Source organism: Dysidea avara, chromosome 12 (assembly GCF_963678975.1).
Source record: "Dysidea avara chromosome 12, odDysAvar1.4, whole genome shotgun sequence".
In the NCBI taxonomy this organism is placed as follows: domain Eukaryota; kingdom Metazoa; phylum Porifera; class Demospongiae; order Dictyoceratida; family Dysideidae; genus Dysidea; species Dysidea avara.
In genome coordinates, this window is record NC_089283.1 from 4,881,980 (window position 1) to 4,901,739 (window position 19,760).

At 39.5% G+C, this 19,760-nt stretch overlaps 3 protein-coding genes across 3 annotated transcripts in view; 2 read left to right on the forward strand and 1 right to left on the reverse strand.

Annotated features, from left to right (window-relative positions):
* On the forward strand, nucleotides 1-3,913 carry LOC136241315 (uncharacterized). Its single transcript, XM_066032508.1, has 3 exons — nucleotides 1-1,710; nucleotides 1,889-2,103; nucleotides 2,232-3,913. The coding sequence occupies exons 1-3, from the start codon at nucleotides 186-188 to the stop codon at nucleotides 3,510-3,512; spliced, it is 3,021 nt and encodes a 1,006-aa protein (XP_065888580.1). The 5' UTR covers nucleotides 1-185; the 3' UTR covers nucleotides 3,513-3,913.
* Nucleotides 3,817-7,123, reverse strand: LOC136241495 (obg-like ATPase 1). Its single transcript, XM_066032713.1, has 13 exons — nucleotides 6,881-7,123; nucleotides 6,712-6,782; nucleotides 6,590-6,662; nucleotides 6,408-6,535; nucleotides 6,257-6,348; nucleotides 6,121-6,204; nucleotides 5,798-5,875; nucleotides 5,531-5,710; nucleotides 5,416-5,474; nucleotides 5,264-5,360; nucleotides 5,139-5,210; nucleotides 4,595-4,645; nucleotides 3,817-4,077 (listed from the first exon to the last, which is right to left on the reverse strand). Exons 1-13 carry the CDS (start codon nucleotides 7,117-7,119, stop codon nucleotides 3,967-3,969), a joined length of 1,335 nt encoding a protein of 444 aa, XP_065888785.1. The 5' UTR covers nucleotides 7,120-7,123; the 3' UTR covers nucleotides 3,817-3,966.
* The window catches only part of LOC136241489 (dynein axonemal heavy chain 7-like), a 24,995-nt gene continuing 12,350 nt past the window's right edge, over nucleotides 7,116-19,760 (forward strand). Inside the window, exons 1-34 of the mRNA XM_066032709.1 lie at nucleotides 7,116-7,251; nucleotides 7,304-7,357; nucleotides 7,406-7,532; nucleotides 7,577-7,709; nucleotides 7,760-7,865; nucleotides 7,916-8,099; nucleotides 8,149-8,221; nucleotides 8,272-8,397; nucleotides 8,455-8,574; nucleotides 8,626-8,803; nucleotides 8,924-9,007; nucleotides 9,063-9,146; nucleotides 9,194-9,262; nucleotides 9,324-9,410; nucleotides 9,458-9,517; nucleotides 9,569-9,622; nucleotides 9,677-10,108; nucleotides 10,159-10,442; nucleotides 14,929-15,064; nucleotides 15,235-15,363; nucleotides 15,415-15,549; nucleotides 16,023-16,171; nucleotides 16,626-16,812; nucleotides 16,865-17,058; nucleotides 17,104-17,443; nucleotides 17,495-17,651; nucleotides 17,706-17,862; nucleotides 17,921-18,038; nucleotides 18,084-18,587; nucleotides 18,653-18,751; nucleotides 19,048-19,182; nucleotides 19,277-19,390; nucleotides 19,440-19,589; nucleotides 19,653-19,742. Of these exons, the coding sequence (XP_065888781.1) occupies nucleotides 7,234-7,251; nucleotides 7,304-7,357; nucleotides 7,406-7,532; nucleotides 7,577-7,709; nucleotides 7,760-7,865; nucleotides 7,916-8,099; nucleotides 8,149-8,221; nucleotides 8,272-8,397; nucleotides 8,455-8,574; nucleotides 8,626-8,803; nucleotides 8,924-9,007; nucleotides 9,063-9,146; nucleotides 9,194-9,262; nucleotides 9,324-9,410; nucleotides 9,458-9,517; nucleotides 9,569-9,622; nucleotides 9,677-10,108; nucleotides 10,159-10,442; nucleotides 14,929-15,064; nucleotides 15,235-15,363; nucleotides 15,415-15,549; nucleotides 16,023-16,171; nucleotides 16,626-16,812; nucleotides 16,865-17,058; nucleotides 17,104-17,443; nucleotides 17,495-17,651; nucleotides 17,706-17,862; nucleotides 17,921-18,038; nucleotides 18,084-18,587; nucleotides 18,653-18,751; nucleotides 19,048-19,182; nucleotides 19,277-19,390; nucleotides 19,440-19,589; nucleotides 19,653-19,742 (5,067 nt within the window). The 5' untranslated portion in view covers nucleotides 7,116-7,233. The remainder of the gene's footprint in view (nucleotides 7,252-7,303; nucleotides 7,358-7,405; nucleotides 7,533-7,576; nucleotides 7,710-7,759; nucleotides 7,866-7,915; nucleotides 8,100-8,148; nucleotides 8,222-8,271; nucleotides 8,398-8,454; nucleotides 8,575-8,625; nucleotides 8,804-8,923; nucleotides 9,008-9,062; nucleotides 9,147-9,193; nucleotides 9,263-9,323; nucleotides 9,411-9,457; nucleotides 9,518-9,568; nucleotides 9,623-9,676; nucleotides 10,109-10,158; nucleotides 10,443-14,928; nucleotides 15,065-15,234; nucleotides 15,364-15,414; nucleotides 15,550-16,022; nucleotides 16,172-16,625; nucleotides 16,813-16,864; nucleotides 17,059-17,103; nucleotides 17,444-17,494; nucleotides 17,652-17,705; nucleotides 17,863-17,920; nucleotides 18,039-18,083; nucleotides 18,588-18,652; nucleotides 18,752-19,047; nucleotides 19,183-19,276; nucleotides 19,391-19,439; nucleotides 19,590-19,652; nucleotides 19,743-19,760) is intronic.

The following is a 19,760-nucleotide window of genomic DNA, read 5'->3' on the forward strand; positions in this document are numbered from 1 at the left end:
TAGTATATACGCTGCGGTCATGGGCCGCCTCCCGGCATTGGTGGTTTGTAGCTACTCCAGTTATTGCTTTCAATAGCCAGTTTGTAGCGGATGAGTGATCGCAGTTAGGTGTGTAGCTATTAGTGTGCCTAGCTGAGGAAGAAAGAGAGATTTTGAATTTCTAATTATAGCTCACTTAAGACGTTATGGAGAGGGTTAATGGCCAGATGTTTGCTAAACTTGTACAATACGTACCTATCATACCTGTGTATTATACCTCCGCCGTTCCCTCTTCACAGCCCGAGCCAACGGAGCTCGCAACGGAGAGTGATGTCGTCAGTGAGGTGAAGAAAGAAGTTCTTAGTCCTTCAGCTGCCACCGCAGATTCCTATACTCCACCCACGTTCGTCACCCAGGAACTGTTACCACAAGACACACCTGTATTTGTTCAGAATCCAGCAGGAGGGGGTGGACCACAAATGGTTACTATGGCTACTCAACCAAATGGTAACCCAGTGTCATGTATGCCAGCAGTACAACTAAATCTGTCCTGTGACCCTTCCTCAGGGAAGGCTGGAATACAGCTACAAGCTTCCGTCGCTTGTTCACTCCAACAACAGCCACCGATCACAGTTGAAAGTAACAATGGATCAATGCTAATACCAGTCTCGGCTGATGGCAAGCAGCTAAAACTGATACAATCTGGTCACCCAGCCATGATGCAACAACCTCCTCCTCAACCTCAAGGATATGTTAAAACTATGCCTACTGTTGTGACGTCTGATGGAATCCAGTTACTATTAGACAATGCTCAACCTACGACTGTCAACTTCAGCCCTGAGCAGGCACAAGCTATGGGAGGTCAGCATGTGTATATGGCTCCGAATGATTCCAATAACAATGGTGCTGTGGTTCAGTATGTTCAAATTGCTGGCCAAGATAAGCAGGCAGTCTTACGACGTGTCAAACAAGACACGAGTATGGTTAGGAGAAGAACTGGCTGTACTTGCCCCAACTGTCAAGAGATTAGAAAGAATGGCGCTCCAGCTGGAACTAAAAGAACTCATATCTGTCATTGGCCAGGTTGTGGCAAGACATATCACAAGTCTTCGCACCTTAAGGCCCATGTCAGGACACATACAGGTGAAAAGCCATATGTGTGTGAGTGGCCGACAGCTTTTATGAAGATCTGTGGTAAAAGATTTTCAAGATCTGATGAGTTACAACGACACTACAGGATCCATACTGGAGAGAGAAGATATCAGTGTACCGAGTGTGATAAACGGTTTACTCGTAGTGATCACCTAAAGAAGCATTTCAACCGAATGCATACGGCGAAGATGCAGAAATCATCAGGAATGAGTGAATTACCATCAACCGCCACTAAAGTAGAATTACCATCTTACCCTTCCCCTGACAATGTAGGAGAAGTGATTCCAATGTATACAACCCATACTGAAGAAGATTTTACACCCTCAGACACCATGGAAGATGGCTTACCAGTTTATTCCCCTCCGGAAAATGATTCCATCGATGATACACAAGTAGACGAATCTAGCGAACACTTAACGGTAACAATTTATCGTGATGCCAGCAATTTCATGCAGTCAAGTAGCTCAGAATCAGATCTTTTGAATGCTGAAGATGACTTACCACCAGTAGATCAGACAGACATCCTAGAAGACAATCTACACACATCATCTGTAACAGTTGACCCACCAGCGAATAGTTGCTGAGTATTTGTATGTGACTAATGTTTGTATTACTTATTGCATTACAAAAAGCATTATTTTTTTATACACTTTTTGAACGTAACTATATTTTAATAATTTTTGTTTGGGCAACCGAATATTTTGTGTAAGAATCGGAAGTAGGAGAGGCATATTAACATCGATCACGCGATAAAAATTGGACGTGGGCGGTGGTAATAGGGTTTCCTATAATAAGCGCGCGTGTTGTTCCGTCCCAGGCGTAGTGAATAACGTTTGGGACTGTTTACTCAAGATGTCTTTGACGCAGTTATTATTACCCGCTGATTATTTCCAAGGTCAACAGCTAGATCAGCAGCAGCAACAACCGCAACAGCAGCAGTACCAGCAAATAGCGTGGTGCCCGTCGGATAACGTAAGGCTGCTTTGTTTGTATTCAACATTTATCGCTTATGCTAAATTTATTTTGACGTCTTATTTACTTGAACTGCTTTTCAGTCTCCGCCCTGCCCCTGTCTTTTAACACACGTTTATCGCCCACAGGACTCATCGCTGGATACACTTGCTAATATTTGTACTTCGGTGCAAGAACACGAGCAGGAAACGGCAAATAGAATGCTGCACAAGCCAGCTGGACTGCTCATCCCAGCATCTTCCCCAGATTGTGCTATGGTTGAGAGTATCTGTGCACTGCAATGGCCACAAGACAACGGGCCAACTGTGTTCCAGCAAAGAGTGAATCATCATCAAAATATGCCGTTTCCTTCGCCTCCATACTCAGCCCTGCCGTCCACCACTCCCAAGTTTGAAGTTTTCTCCGACAACTATCAACCTCCGATGCGTATAGCGTCTGAGCAAAGTGCTTCTCCATTTGGGCTAATCCCTAAAGCAGAGCCAACGTCTCCAGGATGCGTGCATCACTACCATCAACAGCAGGTACATGACGAGCAGCATTCTAATAACTGGTGGGGGAATAATGTACGTGGTAACTCGGGGCCCTGGTCAGCCCCAGCTACACATGCTACCACTAATGGTACAGCCTTTCCTTACCCGACTACCAGTAGTCCTTTTCAACCATTGAGCCCTACTTCTCCTAATCAGTCCACACAATCCATTGGGACAGTAGCTTTTACTTCAACAGTAGAGCAGCCAGCTATTGAGCAACAGAAGCAACAGCAACAGCAAATGGACACTGTGTGGACCAGTGGGGCAACTACTATTACTACGATTCACCCAGTCTCCTTTCTAGCTGATACTACTGTGTTGGCGTCACGTAAAGTGCGTCGTGTTGCATGTACTTGTCCAAATTGTGTTAATGGTATGAACAGTATGAAGAATGCTGATGGGACTCCCAAGAAGAAGCAGCATCTGTGTCACTATCCCGGATGTAATAAGGTCTATGGAAAGACATCACATCTTAGAGCACACTTGAGGTGGCACACTGGTGAACGGCCGTTTATTTGCAATTGGCTCTTCTGTGGGAAAAGGTTTACAAGGTCGGATGAGCTTCAGCGGCATAGACGTACCCATACCGGTGAAAAGAAGTTTGTGTGTCCAGAGTGCTCAAAGCGATTCATGCGGAGTGACCACCTCAGCAAGCACATAAAAACTCACAATAAAACTAAAGAAAAGTCACCAGTGAAATCAAGGGGACAGTCATCAAGCTTAGATGCAGACAGCATTAGCAGCATCAGTGGCAGTAGCAATTCTTTAAAGTCAAACAATTCAGATATTCCATCGATTCAGAGTATCACCGACGACATGTTACCTGACGACGTAGCGACGATAGTTGTTCACACAGTACCTGAACTCCAGGAGATCTAACTTGAGTTACCCTTTAATTTACTGTGCTGGTCAAAAGGATACATATATACAGGTCAAGATTTTCACCGCTCACTTATTTTATTTAGTTATTTTCCAGTTTTTTGAATCATCTGTATTACATTGGCACGTTTATTTTCTCTCCACTTTGTAATTTTTTTTTATAGTGGACCGACCAGGTTTTTTTCTTTACTTCCCTGTTTTGTTACTACACAACTGACTGTCACATACTACACATACACTAACTGTAAATACACTGTTATGTTTCTAAGCAGGTATACCCAGAAAGTGAACCTTTTGGCAACTGTAACTCTTATAATACCCTTTTTGTTTGTATACTTTTAAAAAACTTTTGTACAAGATGTATTGTGTGTGTTGAAAGATATTTATTTGATTAAATTTAATTCCACAAGTTTCACATAGACGCATGTAGTTCAGGCAGCAGTCAACGCATGGCTCACTTTTTCTTGCCACTTGTCAGGCCTGCCCCAGCATTGAACTTAAAGTAAATTATATCACCATCATCCACAACATAATTCCTTCCTTGCTGTCTGTATTTACCAGCTGCCTAGCAATATATAAAGCGCACAAATATGTGTAAATGTACAGGGTATGTAACACTTCTCACAAGTAATAAATTTCCTTTGTTTAGCAAAATTTGGGTGGGATTAAACTAGTTTACGCCAAAAGCTATAGAAATACAAGATGGAAAATTGCCTTTCACAGGTAGAGCAAATTTGTCACTCAAGCTTGCTAACCAACAAATCAGCTGATATATAACACACCTTTATTATTATTTCAATAAAGGTAAGGCTTTCATCTCGCCAGAAAACCAAAGTTACTTTTCTTCACCAACAATTACAACCTATTTGCCAGTGGGCATGTCTTGGCTCCAGGTATATGCCAACTACAATTAACCACATAAGGCCAAACAATGGTCTTGTTGGTCTTGTTGGTATTGAAGTAACCAGAAACCTTTAGCCACTGTTTTGATCACAATGAAACACCTATTAAGGTAGGTTGTATTGTTAGCCCAGTATTGTTTACAAGCCAGTGTGTGTGTGTGGTTTTATCGTGGTGTGTACCTTTGCAGCAGACTCTGAACCCAGCTCTTTAAAATCTTCATACTTCATAACCTGAAAACAAATAAATTTGTACCATCATGCTTCATATAGCAAAGCTAATGGGCAACCCTGGTAAGGAATTACCAACTATCTCACCCCCTGCAATGCTTAGCACCTATAGACTGTGATCACCTCATGATTTTGACTGTTTTTCCTTATACACTAAACCACACATTCTAGCAGGCAATGTGAGGAATGCCACACTTCCTTATAACTGAAAACAACTTGTTCACTTAACTTGAAAACTCCCACAATCAAGGGCCCAATAGACAAAACCTTGAGTGATGTTGTGGTACCAATATGTCTAGCTCCATTCAGAAAACTCTGAAAGCAAAAGAATTTCTGTACTATGGAAAGTGGACCAAAAATATGGGGTATAAAAGTTCACTTAATTATTTGACAAAGTTAGATCACTGAAGGGAGTTGACTGATTTGGTAACCTTACACTGGTGGGCTTAGCTTTGTGATTAACCAGTTACCATTGTGGGAAAGAAGATTGGCTTACCTCTGCCATGATGAAACCTTTCTCAAAGTCTGTGTGAATTTTTCCAGCTGCCTGAGGTGCTTTTGTTCCTTGCTAAAAAGAGGGGAGGGGCAGTGGATTAGTGCAGACTTAACAGTTACACTCACCATAATTGTCCATGCCTTTACTTCATCTGATCCACATGTGAAGAAATATTGTAAGTGAAGAGCCTTGTAGCCATAAGATATTATCTTAGGTAAAGCACTATATGGTAAACCCCATTCAAATAGGCTATGTACAACGTATTCAAAAGGCTGACCAGGTTGTTTTCTTTTCATCAAGGTATCTTTGTGCTTCATCATCTGCCATGTCAACTAGCTATCGAGGAGGTGCATTGATAATGAAGTGTTGTTTGTGTGTGTTGCTGGTGTCACCTTGGCTTCTAATGCTCCACTGAATGGGATAATGGTACACCCTGGCTCCCTAGCATCCACCCATTCCTTTATCTTTACTAGCCATTTGTTTTTCTTGCGAATGTAGTCCTTTTCTGATAAGTTGACCAAATAGATGACTGGTTTGGATGTTAGGAATAAGTGTTTGTTGAGGACGTCTATCTGAAAGGGATATAGAGTTGGTGTGTGTGTGTGCGTGCGTGCGTGCGTGTGTGGTGTAGCATAGTGCGTGAATTTGGTGGGGTGTACCTCTGCAGTACTCCACTCTTCAAATCTGACATCTTTTTTGCTGTCTACAAGACAGTGTTGCACCTTGACAATCGTCTCCTGTGTGCATCAGTGTTCATGATTTTAGACACATATAGACATAAGAGACTAGACTCACTACACTACCATAGCTACACTATATACTACAATGACTACATGGACAAAATATATATTCTTGACATAATTTATGTATGCGTACACACACACCCACACACACAAACTTGATACTCACACTACACTACAAACAACTACAACATTAACACTACACAACATCTCTTATAATTACACACACTAAGAACACTAACATATTCCAACTTCCTTGTCTTGTCTCCTCCCCTGACTACCACTTTCTCTAATGAACTAATTTGATTAGCAACATATTGTTCATCCTACAATAACACAACACATGTTAACCACATGTCCATAACAACAATGACCCACCTTCTTCCTCAACTCCTCATGTATGGTCTCCAGGTCCCTCACAGGGTTGACCTCTCCATCAACATGTGTCACATCAGTGTCTTCAAATGCACCTTATAACCAATCAGATTGCACCGATTACTGACATACTCTCTATGTAAAAATAACTTACGGATTACATGGAAGATAGCATCACAGGCCCCGATGTGGGATAGAAAGGCATTACCAAGTCCTTGTCCCTCATGTGCCCCTTTAACTAGTCCTGCTATGTCGACCACATGAAGGAAGGCCGGCACCTTACTACAGTAGCATACTAGAGTATCGCAGGCCTTCTATGTAACACAGCATACCAACCTTGCAGGTTTGTGGTAGTCACACAGAAAATCAAATCTTGCATCAGGGACCGCTACACGAGCCTCATTAGGGTCTAACGACACATTGTATCAGTGAATGATCAGAAGATCTATTGTGATTACCTATTGTGCAGAATGGGAAGTTCTCGGCTGGTGCATTGTTTTTCGTGAGTACATTAAAAAACGTTGATTTTCTGTAATGATCAAGAACACACGTGCTAAGTTTATATTCTAAATAATGCCACCGTTACAAGCTCTTGTAAAATCGATAATTTCAAAAAAAAAAACTTACCCTACGTTGGGTATGCCGACTATTCCGCATTTGAGAGAAGTGCCGAATCTTCCTAGGAAAATAGGCGACTTTTCTTCCTCCTTTTTCTTAGGCGGCATTCCGGTTACTCGAAATTTACGGTAAAAGAAAGCCCGAAACCGTTTAGAGCTTATCTGCCGTTTGTTTAGACGAACACTTGTACACAATAGTATAAAAGAATTTGCACATTTTGTAACAAAGTAATTTAGTTGGAGATTCATAGTGCAAAAATGTGTCGATTATATTGCCATGGCAACACACAATTTTCACAAGACAAAATGGCCGTTGTACATAACAAAGCTTCGTTACTGCTGTTGGAGTGCGTTTAGCAGCTAATGGATTCGAGAGTGCAGGTAATTTGCTGTTGGCATAATAAATACTGGAATTATAAATATTTATCTCCAGCCCCTGGTTGGAAAGAAACCAGAGCCTGTAAGATTTCTTCCCAAGCTACCAGAGGTGAGCATTTTTTACACAAGATTAGTTAATGTGTAAGTGTTTGTGTAGCATCGTACTAAGCCGTCGTGGCAACAAACTACACCAAATTTTAAACTACTACCTGAGCCACCACGCCCTTCTAATGGACACAGAGAAGTTGAACCACACCCACCTCTAGGAAAAATTCCTACCAATGGTTAGTGCAAGAATGTAGAAAGTTTGTTGTAATATATAACCTAGGCCAGAGACCTAAGCGTTCACGAAGTTACTCATGGGAGCCAGGTTCTTCTGGGCCGATGACAAAGAAATCTTCCTTCACTAAACCAAAAAGGGACCGTGAACAATTCAGGAGTGCTTTAGTTAATATTATATTGTAAGTTGGTCACTCTTCATTGTCTGTCATCTTTACTCCCCGTATTATAGACATGGCAATGAACATGGACCCCCTGATGCTGATGCAACATTAACTGAAGCATCTGGAGATTTAGCGCGTTCGCCATCTCCCACTCCAGCAGAAAAAGATCTTCTGGTAAACACGTGTTATTTTATCAGCTACTGATATACTGGTGTATACCACAGCGTTACTATTACTACATTCACAATGGGATTGATACAGACCATGTGGCTCCCATGGAGGACTCCTGGCTGGACCATGTACTACAACTGGTACCCAAACACTTGAGAACTACATTTGTACTCAGTATTGAACAACTATCTGATGAAATGAAGGATGACTATATTCTCAGTGTCAAGAAATCCATCGGTAAAATATACAATATTTGTGATGGATATATTTAGTTATTAATGTGCAGTGGACTTTGTGCTGAAGGACCCACGTCTCAAACAAGAGCAAAAAAGTGAAGTGTCACTACCTCACAGAAAAGAGTAAGACAGTCTTATATAGGGAATGGTGAGGCATTTAGTGTGTGTTATAGACTAGCAGTGGTACCCAAGCCATGGAATAAATCTTATGTAGCAGCTGTTCAGTCAGTATCCAAACAGTTGTACATCACCAACCCCACCATGCCTGCTGTTCTCAATGCTTGGTATAACTACCACAGGTACAACACATAAACAATAGCCCCACCCGTATTTTGTATTGCAATTTTCTTGTACAGTCAACTGAGGTTGATTGGAATAAAAGACCTTATGGCAAACAAGAAGGCATTTCATTTGAGAGAGTATCGTAATATGTTAGTGTTACATATTGAAGAAGCTGAGAAGATTATTTTAAAGAAGTGTGTCTGTGTAGTGTTTTGGGGGCAGTATACTGAACATTATGTTTACAGGTGGTTTAAAGATGTACAGAATATATTTTATCTCGGCAACAAGCGTAAGATGGTACCACTTGATGATAGCCACTTGGAGCGGTTCTTTGACTCTGTCAGTGTCTTGATGTCCAATATATTACGTCAGTTAGCTCTTGATAGTATTGCAGACTATAGTGAACTGTTTAGCTGTAATGAGGTATGTTTGTGTGCATGTGTGTGTGCGTACATGCATGTATGAACGTGTATGTACAGTGTTTTCTAGTAACATTGGTCAGAGATTTTTGTACATTGATCATATACTTTTTGTTTAATACAGCTTGGTAAGTTTCCAGGGTTTGTAGTTGAAGTTGTATTGGAAGGCTCAAAGGTTACATTTGAACCAAACGTCGCTGACATTGAGGTATAGTTGTTGATAATGAGCAATGTAGCAGGTTGTCATATATGTGTTATTACAGGGTGTTGTTCTCAGTGGGTTTGTCATGATGATGGAGGCAATTCGTTCAGTACCTCGAGTGGAAAGCAAGCTCTATTCAAAAGAGGTGGGTGTGGCTGATCAGTGTAGCCACACCTCTACATGTTGTTGCAGACATACAAAGATAAAGGCAACCTTACTCCAGTCATTGCCGAGGAGATCATTGACAGAGCTAAAGAAAAAGTGAGCACCTTCAATTCATTAGCAGAAAAATGAGTACCATTTTGTGCTTGTCCCTAAACAGTTATCAGCTATCATACATTCTGCAATGGATGGTCCTGAAGATTACATTAAAAGTTTTGAGAAATATGAGACTCTTATTACCAGACAGGTAAGCATGACCCAGAAGTGTTCTGTTAATGTGTCACATACATACAGGCTGATGCTGATTTGGACCAATTCTTATCTGAAGAACATTTATTTGATGAATACAGTGGTGTAAGTTGATCACCTGCAGTGTGTCTAACAGTAAGTATATTGACTATTTAGCTTGTGGATAAGTACCACAATCTGGGTAGAGAGTTACAGTACAGTGTAACCAAGGTAGGGACCTCATGTACGGTAGTTAGTAATATTATTATTGTATATGTGCTATAGCTGGTACCATTGGGTTTGTATGAGTTACACTGTGATGAGCTGATCAGAGCTTTGGTGAAGAGAACTGACAATATTTGTAACAAGTTACTACAACGTATGATTAAAGACAACCAAGAACAGAACAAACAGCTAAGACAGGAGTACGAGAAGATAGCAGAAAAGGCTTTGACTACGCCTGCCAACACAGACCATCTTATGGAATTAAAGGAATACATTGAGAAGGTGGAAGAGAAAGATATTTTTGATTTGGAACAACAGATGGTTGAGTCAATGACCCGACTAAAGTTTCTAATAGAACATACGACACTGACCCAGTCTGAAATGAGACTCAATGCAGAAACTTTTGACTGGTTGTCAAGAATGCCATCCATTTTTGCTGAACACAAAGAGATTATAACACAGACAAGACGAGAGGCTGAGGAGGCTCTTAAGGTAATAATAGAATTGTGATGTGATGAATAGATGACTCTTTAATGTTGTAGTTACGTCGTGAACGGTTTAATGAAGAACTGGAGGGTTATGCTCGTCAAGTTGAAGAATTTGAAGCATTTGGAGATCTAGAGGAGGTGCCACGTTACCAGAAGAAGGCACAGAGTTTGAGAAAGAAACTTGAGGCTGCCCAGGAGAAGATTGAAACATTCAATAGTGAAGAAGATTTGTTTGAGTGGGATCGTACACAATATCCAATGAGGAACAAGCTTGTTAATAAGTTTGAACCTTATGTGAAGTTATATGATACCATTGTGGAATTTGAGGAGAAGTACCAGTAAGTGTGTTTGTCTGTGTGTATGCATGCATGCATCAAGTGGATAGGTCTATTAGTGCTGCACCAATATCACAAGTATCGTTATCAGTCAATTACGAGGTGTGTATCGTCGATATTTCATTTATGTACAATAAACCTAGTCTTGCAGGCCAGACCCTTTTCTGCGCAGGGCGTTATCACTTTCAGTTTAAGCACCTGTGTGGAAGGGTCTGACTGCATTACTTGAATCAAACTTGATTGGAATTTAGGTAGACCAATCAGATCGCAGCATTTGCTTGATGTAACCGCACTAGTTGCACCATAACATTTTCAAACCATGGCTTTAGGCAACATCAATGATAAAAATACAGTGGTTCCTCCATTATCCGAACTCATTGGGCCCTAGGCGTGTTCGAATAATGGAAAAGTTCGGATAAATGAAGCCCATACATTTATATACAGATACTCTAAAAGAACGTACACCTTAGGTAAAGTACAGACTAATAGAACAGTCACTTCCACAGTTTGGATAACAGAACATTCAGAAAATCGATGGCCAAGGGACTACTGTAACACTGTTACGTAGTCATTTTATACATTACTTCCTGAGGATTTTGTCCAGATTCCCCAGACCCTCCTGTAAGGGTGCTTATACTGCAAAGGATAATGGGAAAAAGTCTGGCTTGCAAGACTATAAGTTTCAAATGTCAGAGTAGCCAGGTTATTTTTTTCTTCACTTTTGGTATCTTTATAGCTTCTTTTTGTACAGTTGATTTGTACTGACAGATTTTCATCAAAGAGCTTCATTGGTAACTAGCTACAGTATTGGATAATTGAAGAGGTTGTTGAATTAGCCACACAACAGTGATTGAAAGTTTAACACTTGTATCTCAAAAAAGGATATTGGTTAGTATTGGCTGTTTTTTGTAATGTCGGTTCATTGAAAAACTTTCGGATCAGATGCAAAATGTGGTATCGGTACAAGCCTAGTGTCTACGTATGTGCAAACAAGCACTGGATACAATTATATGTGTATGCTAAGCTATACTTAGAACATGCCAACAGGTTAACTGTCACTGTGAGTCTCTTCAAGGCCCCGTACATCAAAGACAATATTATTATTCTTTTAAGTGACAGCTACACTTGAAACATAGGGTTCTACAATAATATCCTGTGTTGTTGCCACAAGCAAAGCAAGGATACTGTAATGTTTTATCACAAATCAAGATACATGATAGTGTGTTGTGCGGCCAAGAAAGTCACTGTGGATATATTAATAGAAGAAAAAACACCATTTTCATGAGTGCATAGTTCCATGGCCCTTTCTCCAAAGCACACCATTTTTGCATTATAGCTGTCCACCAGGTAGGGTAGGCCATACACACACAGCAAAATTTGCACCAGCCATTTGTGAAATATGGGCATTCAAAGTTTAGACTTTCTTCTTCGTATTTTCTTCTTAAGTCTACAGGGTCTTAGATTTCTTTTTACTCACTTTGCAAGAATTGTTATACGCAAATGTGTAACTCCATTGCATCAAACTTTTGTCACGGCTACAGGGTAAACCGAGTATGGGAATAATTTGAAAATTGGTGTGTGCACAGGCTGATCATCGTAGTAGTACCTTTTGATGGTTTGATGAATAGCAACAACAGAGCTTCAAAGCAAAAACCGAGTGTAAAGTCACAGATACTCTAATAGAGCAGTCACTGTGGGATAAAAAAGCTACAAAACAATGTCAAAACATTCAATATATTCTTACTAGTGGACCCCATACCTAACACCTGCATCCTTAACTACTGAACCACTACTATAATTATTCCACTTAATTTCTACTTTATAAATGAAAATTCTGCTATTATTAGTAAATGTTTATAATTTCATTGATCCAATAAAAGTTCAAGATTGTTCTATGTATGTTCTATTAGAGTCCTCAAAAATTGCGCTATATTAGAGTATTGCAATAATATTGAAGTAAATCATGCAATACAATACATTTATAACCCTGTCTTCGTTGTGTCTGCATAGATAAGAAGAAATGTGAGTAAAAACAACCCCTAAAGTCAACCATAGGCTGGTTTTGGGGCCTTATAAAGTACAAAAAGAAGTGAAATCCATATAAAAACAGCCAAGCTGTGAAAAGATGGCGCGGCCTTCAAAAGCCTAGCCATGAAATCAAAGGTGGTGGCCAGGCAATTAATTGTAAATTTTGGATAGAGGCGTAAGCTTGTACATCCAAACCATACACTCTAGTCATACACAATTTATTTTAACCATTTCAAATCATACGTTACATTTATTGGTACCTGTCCAGCAGGTTCTTAACTGATTTGGGGAATTGGCATCAATCACTGACTGGGATAGACAGGGGCAATTTTAGGGGGATTTCTGGGGTTTCCGGAAACCCCTTTGGTGTTGGGCTGACTTCAGAACTGCTGTCTAGCCATTTGGCAGCTATATATCTATTAGCTAATATTGTACTGATTCTTCACTGTAGCACCCCATAGAATATAACACATGAATTATCATAGATGGTGGAAACAGGGGGGAGAGCAGGGGGCCCACTTTTAAAGGACAATGCTTGTAAGAAAAGGTCGAGATACTCTAATAGAGCAGTCAGCCATTCTAATAGAACAGTCAATCACTCTAATAGAACAGTAACTTGTATAATATCTTTTGAAGACTGTAAGTGACTACTTTAGAAACATAATAAAATACTCTATCAGAGCTTCTGTAATGTGAACTTTTCTTGAAGGCAAGCCCGATGAATACCATTCAAATCTGCTAGCTATACACTTTAATCTCCACTGTTTCAACTTCATTGCCAAAGTTGGCCCCCACCTTTTGGCCTGCTCCACTGCCCCTGATTATACTCACCAATACCCATCTGCTAACTAATGCTATCACTGTTCTTGCAGTAAAACTTAAGAATCATATCCAAGTGAAAAATGCTATTTCTAATTGATACCCATCACTTAATTATTATATTTTGTACATGGCCAACAACTGATTTTTAAGGAAAATTTCTTGTTGTTAGTAGTAAGACTACAGAACAAACAGAACTGAGAAGGTGGTACTTCAATTAGATAGATAGCTAACTACTTAGAAAGAGATCAACATAGCTACTTAACCCTTGGCCCTATGTTAATAAAAAAAGTTGTTCCGTTAAACGCGAAAGCCAATATATTGGCATTTGTTACACGCATGCGTTCAAACGCACATATCTCGTAAACAAAATATCTTATGAATATACAGTTTGGACCATGCTACTCTGTGGTTAATGGGTAATACCCTAAGCTTTATCCAAACATTGTAGCATGATCAAGCGTGAAGTAAGGCCAATATACGTTTGAAAGAATTTTCAGCCATTTTTAAGATAATAATTTCTACGATACTACCTGTCATAAAGGAGAGACGGAATAAAGAGGGTTAGTAAAAGTTAAATGATGTTGTAGATCTATCCTTCATGAGTAGTTTAACACAAACCACGAAGGCCTACATGGAGTAACAGGAGCCCAAATTTATATGTCAAAACGCGTATTTTTCGTAAAATAATTTTTGTTTTTAGGAACCAAAGCCAAAATATTGGCTTTGGGGCCAAAGGGTTAAATGTGCAGCTAACTTGTCTGACAATTCATTAAAATAATGATATCACAGCAGCAGAGTGCTGATAAGCAGCTTTAAAAACTTGACATTTGCCATGCAAATAAGTTCAAACTGAATAAAATTTATGGATACCCATAAAACCATCTTGTCATTCTGTGGATGCAGAATAGCTAGCTATTTCACTAGAATATTGGATGATAGTGAACATCAGTATATCGGATATGTAAAATAACTAATGTGTAGTAGTATAACACATCAAAGTTTTATTAAATATATTGTAATTATTAAAACTTTGCCAGCGTCTGGGGGCTGCATCCCCAGACCCTTGCGCTGAGTCTTACTACCACTGGAAACCCCCTTCTGAAAATCCTAGATCCGCCCCTGATAGAGAATTCCAATCATTAATCACTCTAAAGGAATTATCTTGATCAATAATTTGTGTGGGAATTTAAGCCTACGATACTGTAACGACAGTAATTTTAAATAATGCAGTCAATCATAATATGGCAGATCTCAACAGGTGGGGGGGCTCATCATTGAATGGCCTCTACTTTTTGTTTGTCCATAACATAATGTGGGCCCCAGATTGCATTGTTATACTCACACAAAAATGATTGCCATTAACATCATTGGAGTCATTTCTTGGCTGCCACTTTTGATTTCACAACTTTTTTCATCCAGACTTTTTGAAGGCTGCACCATTTTTTCACAGCTTGTGTGATTGTATATCACTGTAGTATAAATAGTGAACAAATTTAATAATTAGTGAACAAATTTAGTAATTAGTGAACAGATTAACAATTTGTAAACAAATTACTTGCTAATTATCAATTATTACAAACTACCCACCTGTATTAATTTTTAATACAATTAATTTACACTACAACATGGTATGTTTTAGGATGTGGATGTTTGGTCCAATGGGTGCAGTAGATCCTGACCAGGTAGACAATGATGCTGGTGGTTTCTGGCGTGGTCTCTACAAGTTGGAGAAGACATTTAGTGACTATCCTAATGCTCAAAAGATGGCTCAGAAGGTCAGTCAACTACCCATGTTACAACTATTGAGAACTTGCAGCACATTTGTATGTATCTATGTATCACTAAATGGTTTGTTTGTGCCCAACCTGCTGTCTTGATTGTTCTAGAGTGATTGAATTTAGTGTGTGTTCTATTAGGGTTATCACCGATACTATATTCCTATTAGGTTAAAAGTCGTGTGGACGAATTCAAGGAGCATCTTCCATTGTTGGCAGCTCTGTTTAATCCTGGTTTACGTGATCGTCATTGGGAGAAGATGAGTGAGATAGCAGGACAAGACCTAAGACCCAATGAGGTTGTGTATCTATTAGATAATTTAACATGTAACCTATCTGTGATACTCTAGAACTCTAACCTGTCACAATATGTGGAAATGAACCTTGAGCCATTCCTTGAGCAGTTTGAGTCAATCAGTGAAGGAGCAAGCAAAGAATTTTCTTTGGAGAAGGCTATGGAAAAGATGGTATCAGAATGGGATGAGGTGTGTTGGTATATATGTCACCATGTGGAGATTGGATGTCACTGTTAGTATGGTCCTACTGATTCACAATGAGATGTTTTTGTGTTTTCAGATATCATATTTACTTGGTTAAACTAGTATTAGCCTAGTGACCTTCACTTGTCGTTTTATACTCCCTTGGTCACTCCTACTGCTCTTATGTCTACCACATGTAATGCTATATACCCTGCCAAAAACAGGGTATGTTTTGGGCATTGGAAACATATATAGACCCCACACAGGGATGGCTAATAAAATGAAGACGTGGTGAGAATTTTATTTGCAATAGCTTTAAGTTATGTACAATACATTGGTTAATTAAACTCACTATACCTACTAATAGTGTTTTATGCATTAAAAAATAGAATTTAGTCGGATACATAGTGTAGTGCTCATAATTGATCATGTTGATGTACATACGCATGTGTTCATGGAGTTCATTTGTTTAATTCCAGATGGAGTTCACCCTTATCCCATACCGTGAGACTGGTACTAAGATATTGACTGCTATTGATGACATTCAAAACTTGTTGGATGATCACATTGTGAAAACTCAGACGATGATGGGGTCACCCTTCATTAAACCTTTTGAAGCACAAATCAAGTAAGTCTGTTGTGTGGATGTGTGCGGCTGTTTTTATGTACATATATATAAAAGGCTGTTTGTATGGTTGCTTATCAGGTGTACTGCGTATGTGTGCAACAGTTAGTACAAAACAATGATAGTTTGAAGTGTTTAATTTGTAAGTTCCAGTTCATGCAAATTGTGTTCAGAAGTGCAAGTTGTAGCATTACTTTTATGATAATTGAGGGGTAGCAGAATAATCCCAACAGATTCTGTCAAGCCAAATTAATTATCATTGTAAAATTGATAGATCAGACAAATACTCTAATATAGCAGTCAAAGCTGTTCTAGTGTAGTAATCTAAAACACACATTTATTCTAATATAACAGTCACAGTAGTCATAAACCAGTGAATCACAAAGCTGCCATTATTATAGGCTAGCTACACATAATCTTATAATCCTCATGTACTTCAGAGGTAATATCACTACAGGGAATGGGAACATAAGCTACTCAGTTTACAAGAAATTCTTGACGAATGGTTGAAGGTACAAGCCACCTGGTTGTACTTGGAGCCCATCTTCAGCTCTCCCGATATCATGGCTCAAATGCCAGAAGAAGGACGTCGTTTCACGCAAGTCGATAAACATTGGAAGGATATTATAAAGGCTGCTGATATTGTAAGTAGTTTGTGTTGTGTGTGTATAAGCTCTATACAAATGACATTCCTAGGATCGACATGTGCTAGTAGTTACATTGATTGATAAGATGTATGAACGACTGAAGAAATCTAATGAGTTGCTTGACCTCATTCTGAAAGGATTGAATGAATACTTGGAGAAGAAACGACTTTACTTTCCTCGTTTCTTCTTCCTTTCCAACGATGAGTTGCTGGAAATCTTGTCAGAAACTAAAGACCCAACTCGGTAAGAGCAGCTGCTCTATGCTTGTCTTTACTTGTAATTTTGTAGTGTTCAGCCTCATCTTAAGAAGTGTTTTGAGGGTATTGCTAAACTGACGTTTACAGAAGAATTGGATATTACAGAGATGAAGAGCTCAGAAGGAGAAGTGGTACCATTAGTGGAGACCATCTCCACAGCTAAAGCTAGAGGACAAGTAGAGAAGTGGCTGCTTGAACTAGAGGGAGATATGGTGACCAGTGTACACAATATTACCCAGCGAGCCATGGAGGCTTATCCTGATAGTGTCAGAGTGGAATGGGTTGTATCATGGCCAGGACAAGCTGTGCTGTGTGTCTCACAAAGATATTGGACAGTTGAAGTACACAAAGCCATTCGTAGTGGTCAAAAGGTACATACATATTGAAGTATAGTGATGGTTTGTTCATGTGATGTATTACAGGCATTAGAGACCTACCTAGCACAAAACAACACACAGATTGACAGTATCGTAGAACTAGTGAGAGGAAAGCTAAACAAGCAGAATCGGACAACACTTGGTGCACTGGTGGTGTTGGATGTACATGCACGTGATGTACTGGACAAGCTAGTGAAGAACAGTGAGTTATCGGTTGATACTAGTAGGACCTAGTGACTACACATTACTATACTAGAGGTAACCAGTGAAAATGATTTCCAGTGGCTGAGTCAGTTACGTTACTACTGGGAAGAAGATAACATGGTAACTAGAATGATTAATTCACATCTCGCTTATGGATATGAATATCTTGGTAACTCATCACGACTGGTCATAACTCCCTTAACTGATCGGTGAGTGTGCAGTGTTTGTTAACCCCACCCTTTTACTGATCTTCCACACCCACCACAGTTGTTATCGTACATTATTTGGTGCACTACATCTTCACTTGGGAGGGGCACCGGAGGGTCCTGCTGGTACTGGTAAAACAGAGACTGTGAAAGATTTGGCTAAAGCTGTAGCTAAACAGGTACTTATGAATACATATTTTATTTTATTTATGTTCTTGCAATAGTGTGTAGTGTTCAACTGTTCTGATGGATTGGACTATATTGCACTTGGAAAGTTCTTCAAGGGACTTGCATCTTGTGGAGCTTGGTCCTGTTTTGATGAGTTCAATCGTATTGACCTTGAAGTGTTGTCTGTTGTTGCCCAACAAATCTTAACCATTCAGAGAGGTATTAATTCAGGAGCAGCAACACTGCTGTTTGAAGGAACAGAGATCAAGTTGGATCCCACTTGTAGTGTATTCATTACTATGAACCCTGGTTATGCTGGTCGTTCTGAACTGCCTGACAACTTGAAAGCATTGTTCCGTACAGTAGCTATGATGGTACCGGATTATGCCTTGATTGCTGAAATTGTGTTATACTCTTGTGGCTTTGTAAATGCTCGTCCCTTGTCAGTCAAGATAGTAGCCACTTATCGTCTGTGTTCAGAACAGTTGTCTTCTCAACACCATTATGATTATGGTATGAGAGCTGTAAAGTCTGTACTGACTGCTGCTGGAAATTTAAAGGTGTGTATTTGTCTGTAACGTATTTGAACAGTATTTCATGGTTTGGCCTGTATATAACTACATAGTTGGCATATCCAAATGAAGATGAGGATATTCTGATGTTACGTTCTATCAGAGATGTAAACCTCCCAAAGTTCTTGTCACATGATCTTCCACTGTTTCATGTGAGTCAGTAGTCATTCATAGATCTTATATGTAGAGTGACAGGTACAGTGAACCCTAGCTTATCTGAACCCCAATGTGATGGTAAAAGTGTTCAGATAAGTGAATTTTCTGGATAACTGAAGTTTTATATGCAGAGCTTTGTTGAAATACTCTAATAAAACGTACAATTGTACTCAAAATACTCTAATAGAACAGTCAACTCTGATTTCGGATAAACGAGGGTCGGATAACTCTATCTATGTTTCTCTAAGATCTATACTTTTTGCAATATGGTATACAGCTGTATAATTATTAGGGTATCACAAGTGACTTGTTTCCTGGAGTGAAACTACCTGAACCAGACTACTCTATACTGGCCCCAGCAATTGCAGAAAACTGTAAGAAGCTAAACCTGCAATGTACTGAGGTGTTCCAGGGAAAGATTCTACAGGTTAGTAACACTTATACCGCTTTATAAATAAATAAATAAATACAAAGTTGCTGTTTGTAAAAAAAAATTGTTCTTCACAATTAATGTACAACAGATCTACGAGATGATGATCGTACGTCATGGGTTCATGATTGTTGGTGAACCATTTGGAGGCAAGACATCAGCTTATCGTGTGTTAGCACATGCTCTAGGAGACATTAACGAAAAGGTGGGTGTGGCTGCAATCTTGCATAGCTTGTGATGATCATGTTATGAAGGGTTTGATGGAAGAAAACAAAGTACAGATCACAGTCATCAACCCCAAGGCCATCACAATGGGACAATTGTATGGATCATTTGACCCTGTATCTCACGAGTGGTCTGATGGAGTATTGGCCGTCAGCTATCGATCATTTGCCAGCTCAACAGTAAGTGTTCACCATGTATGGTATAGTAACATGCAGTCATTGTAGCCTGTGTTCTCTACCTAGACTCCTGATCGTAAATGGTTAATATTTGATGGACCAGTAGATGCTATTTGGATTGAGAATATGAATACTGTGTTGGATGACAATAAGAAGGTTTACTTTACTGACTGG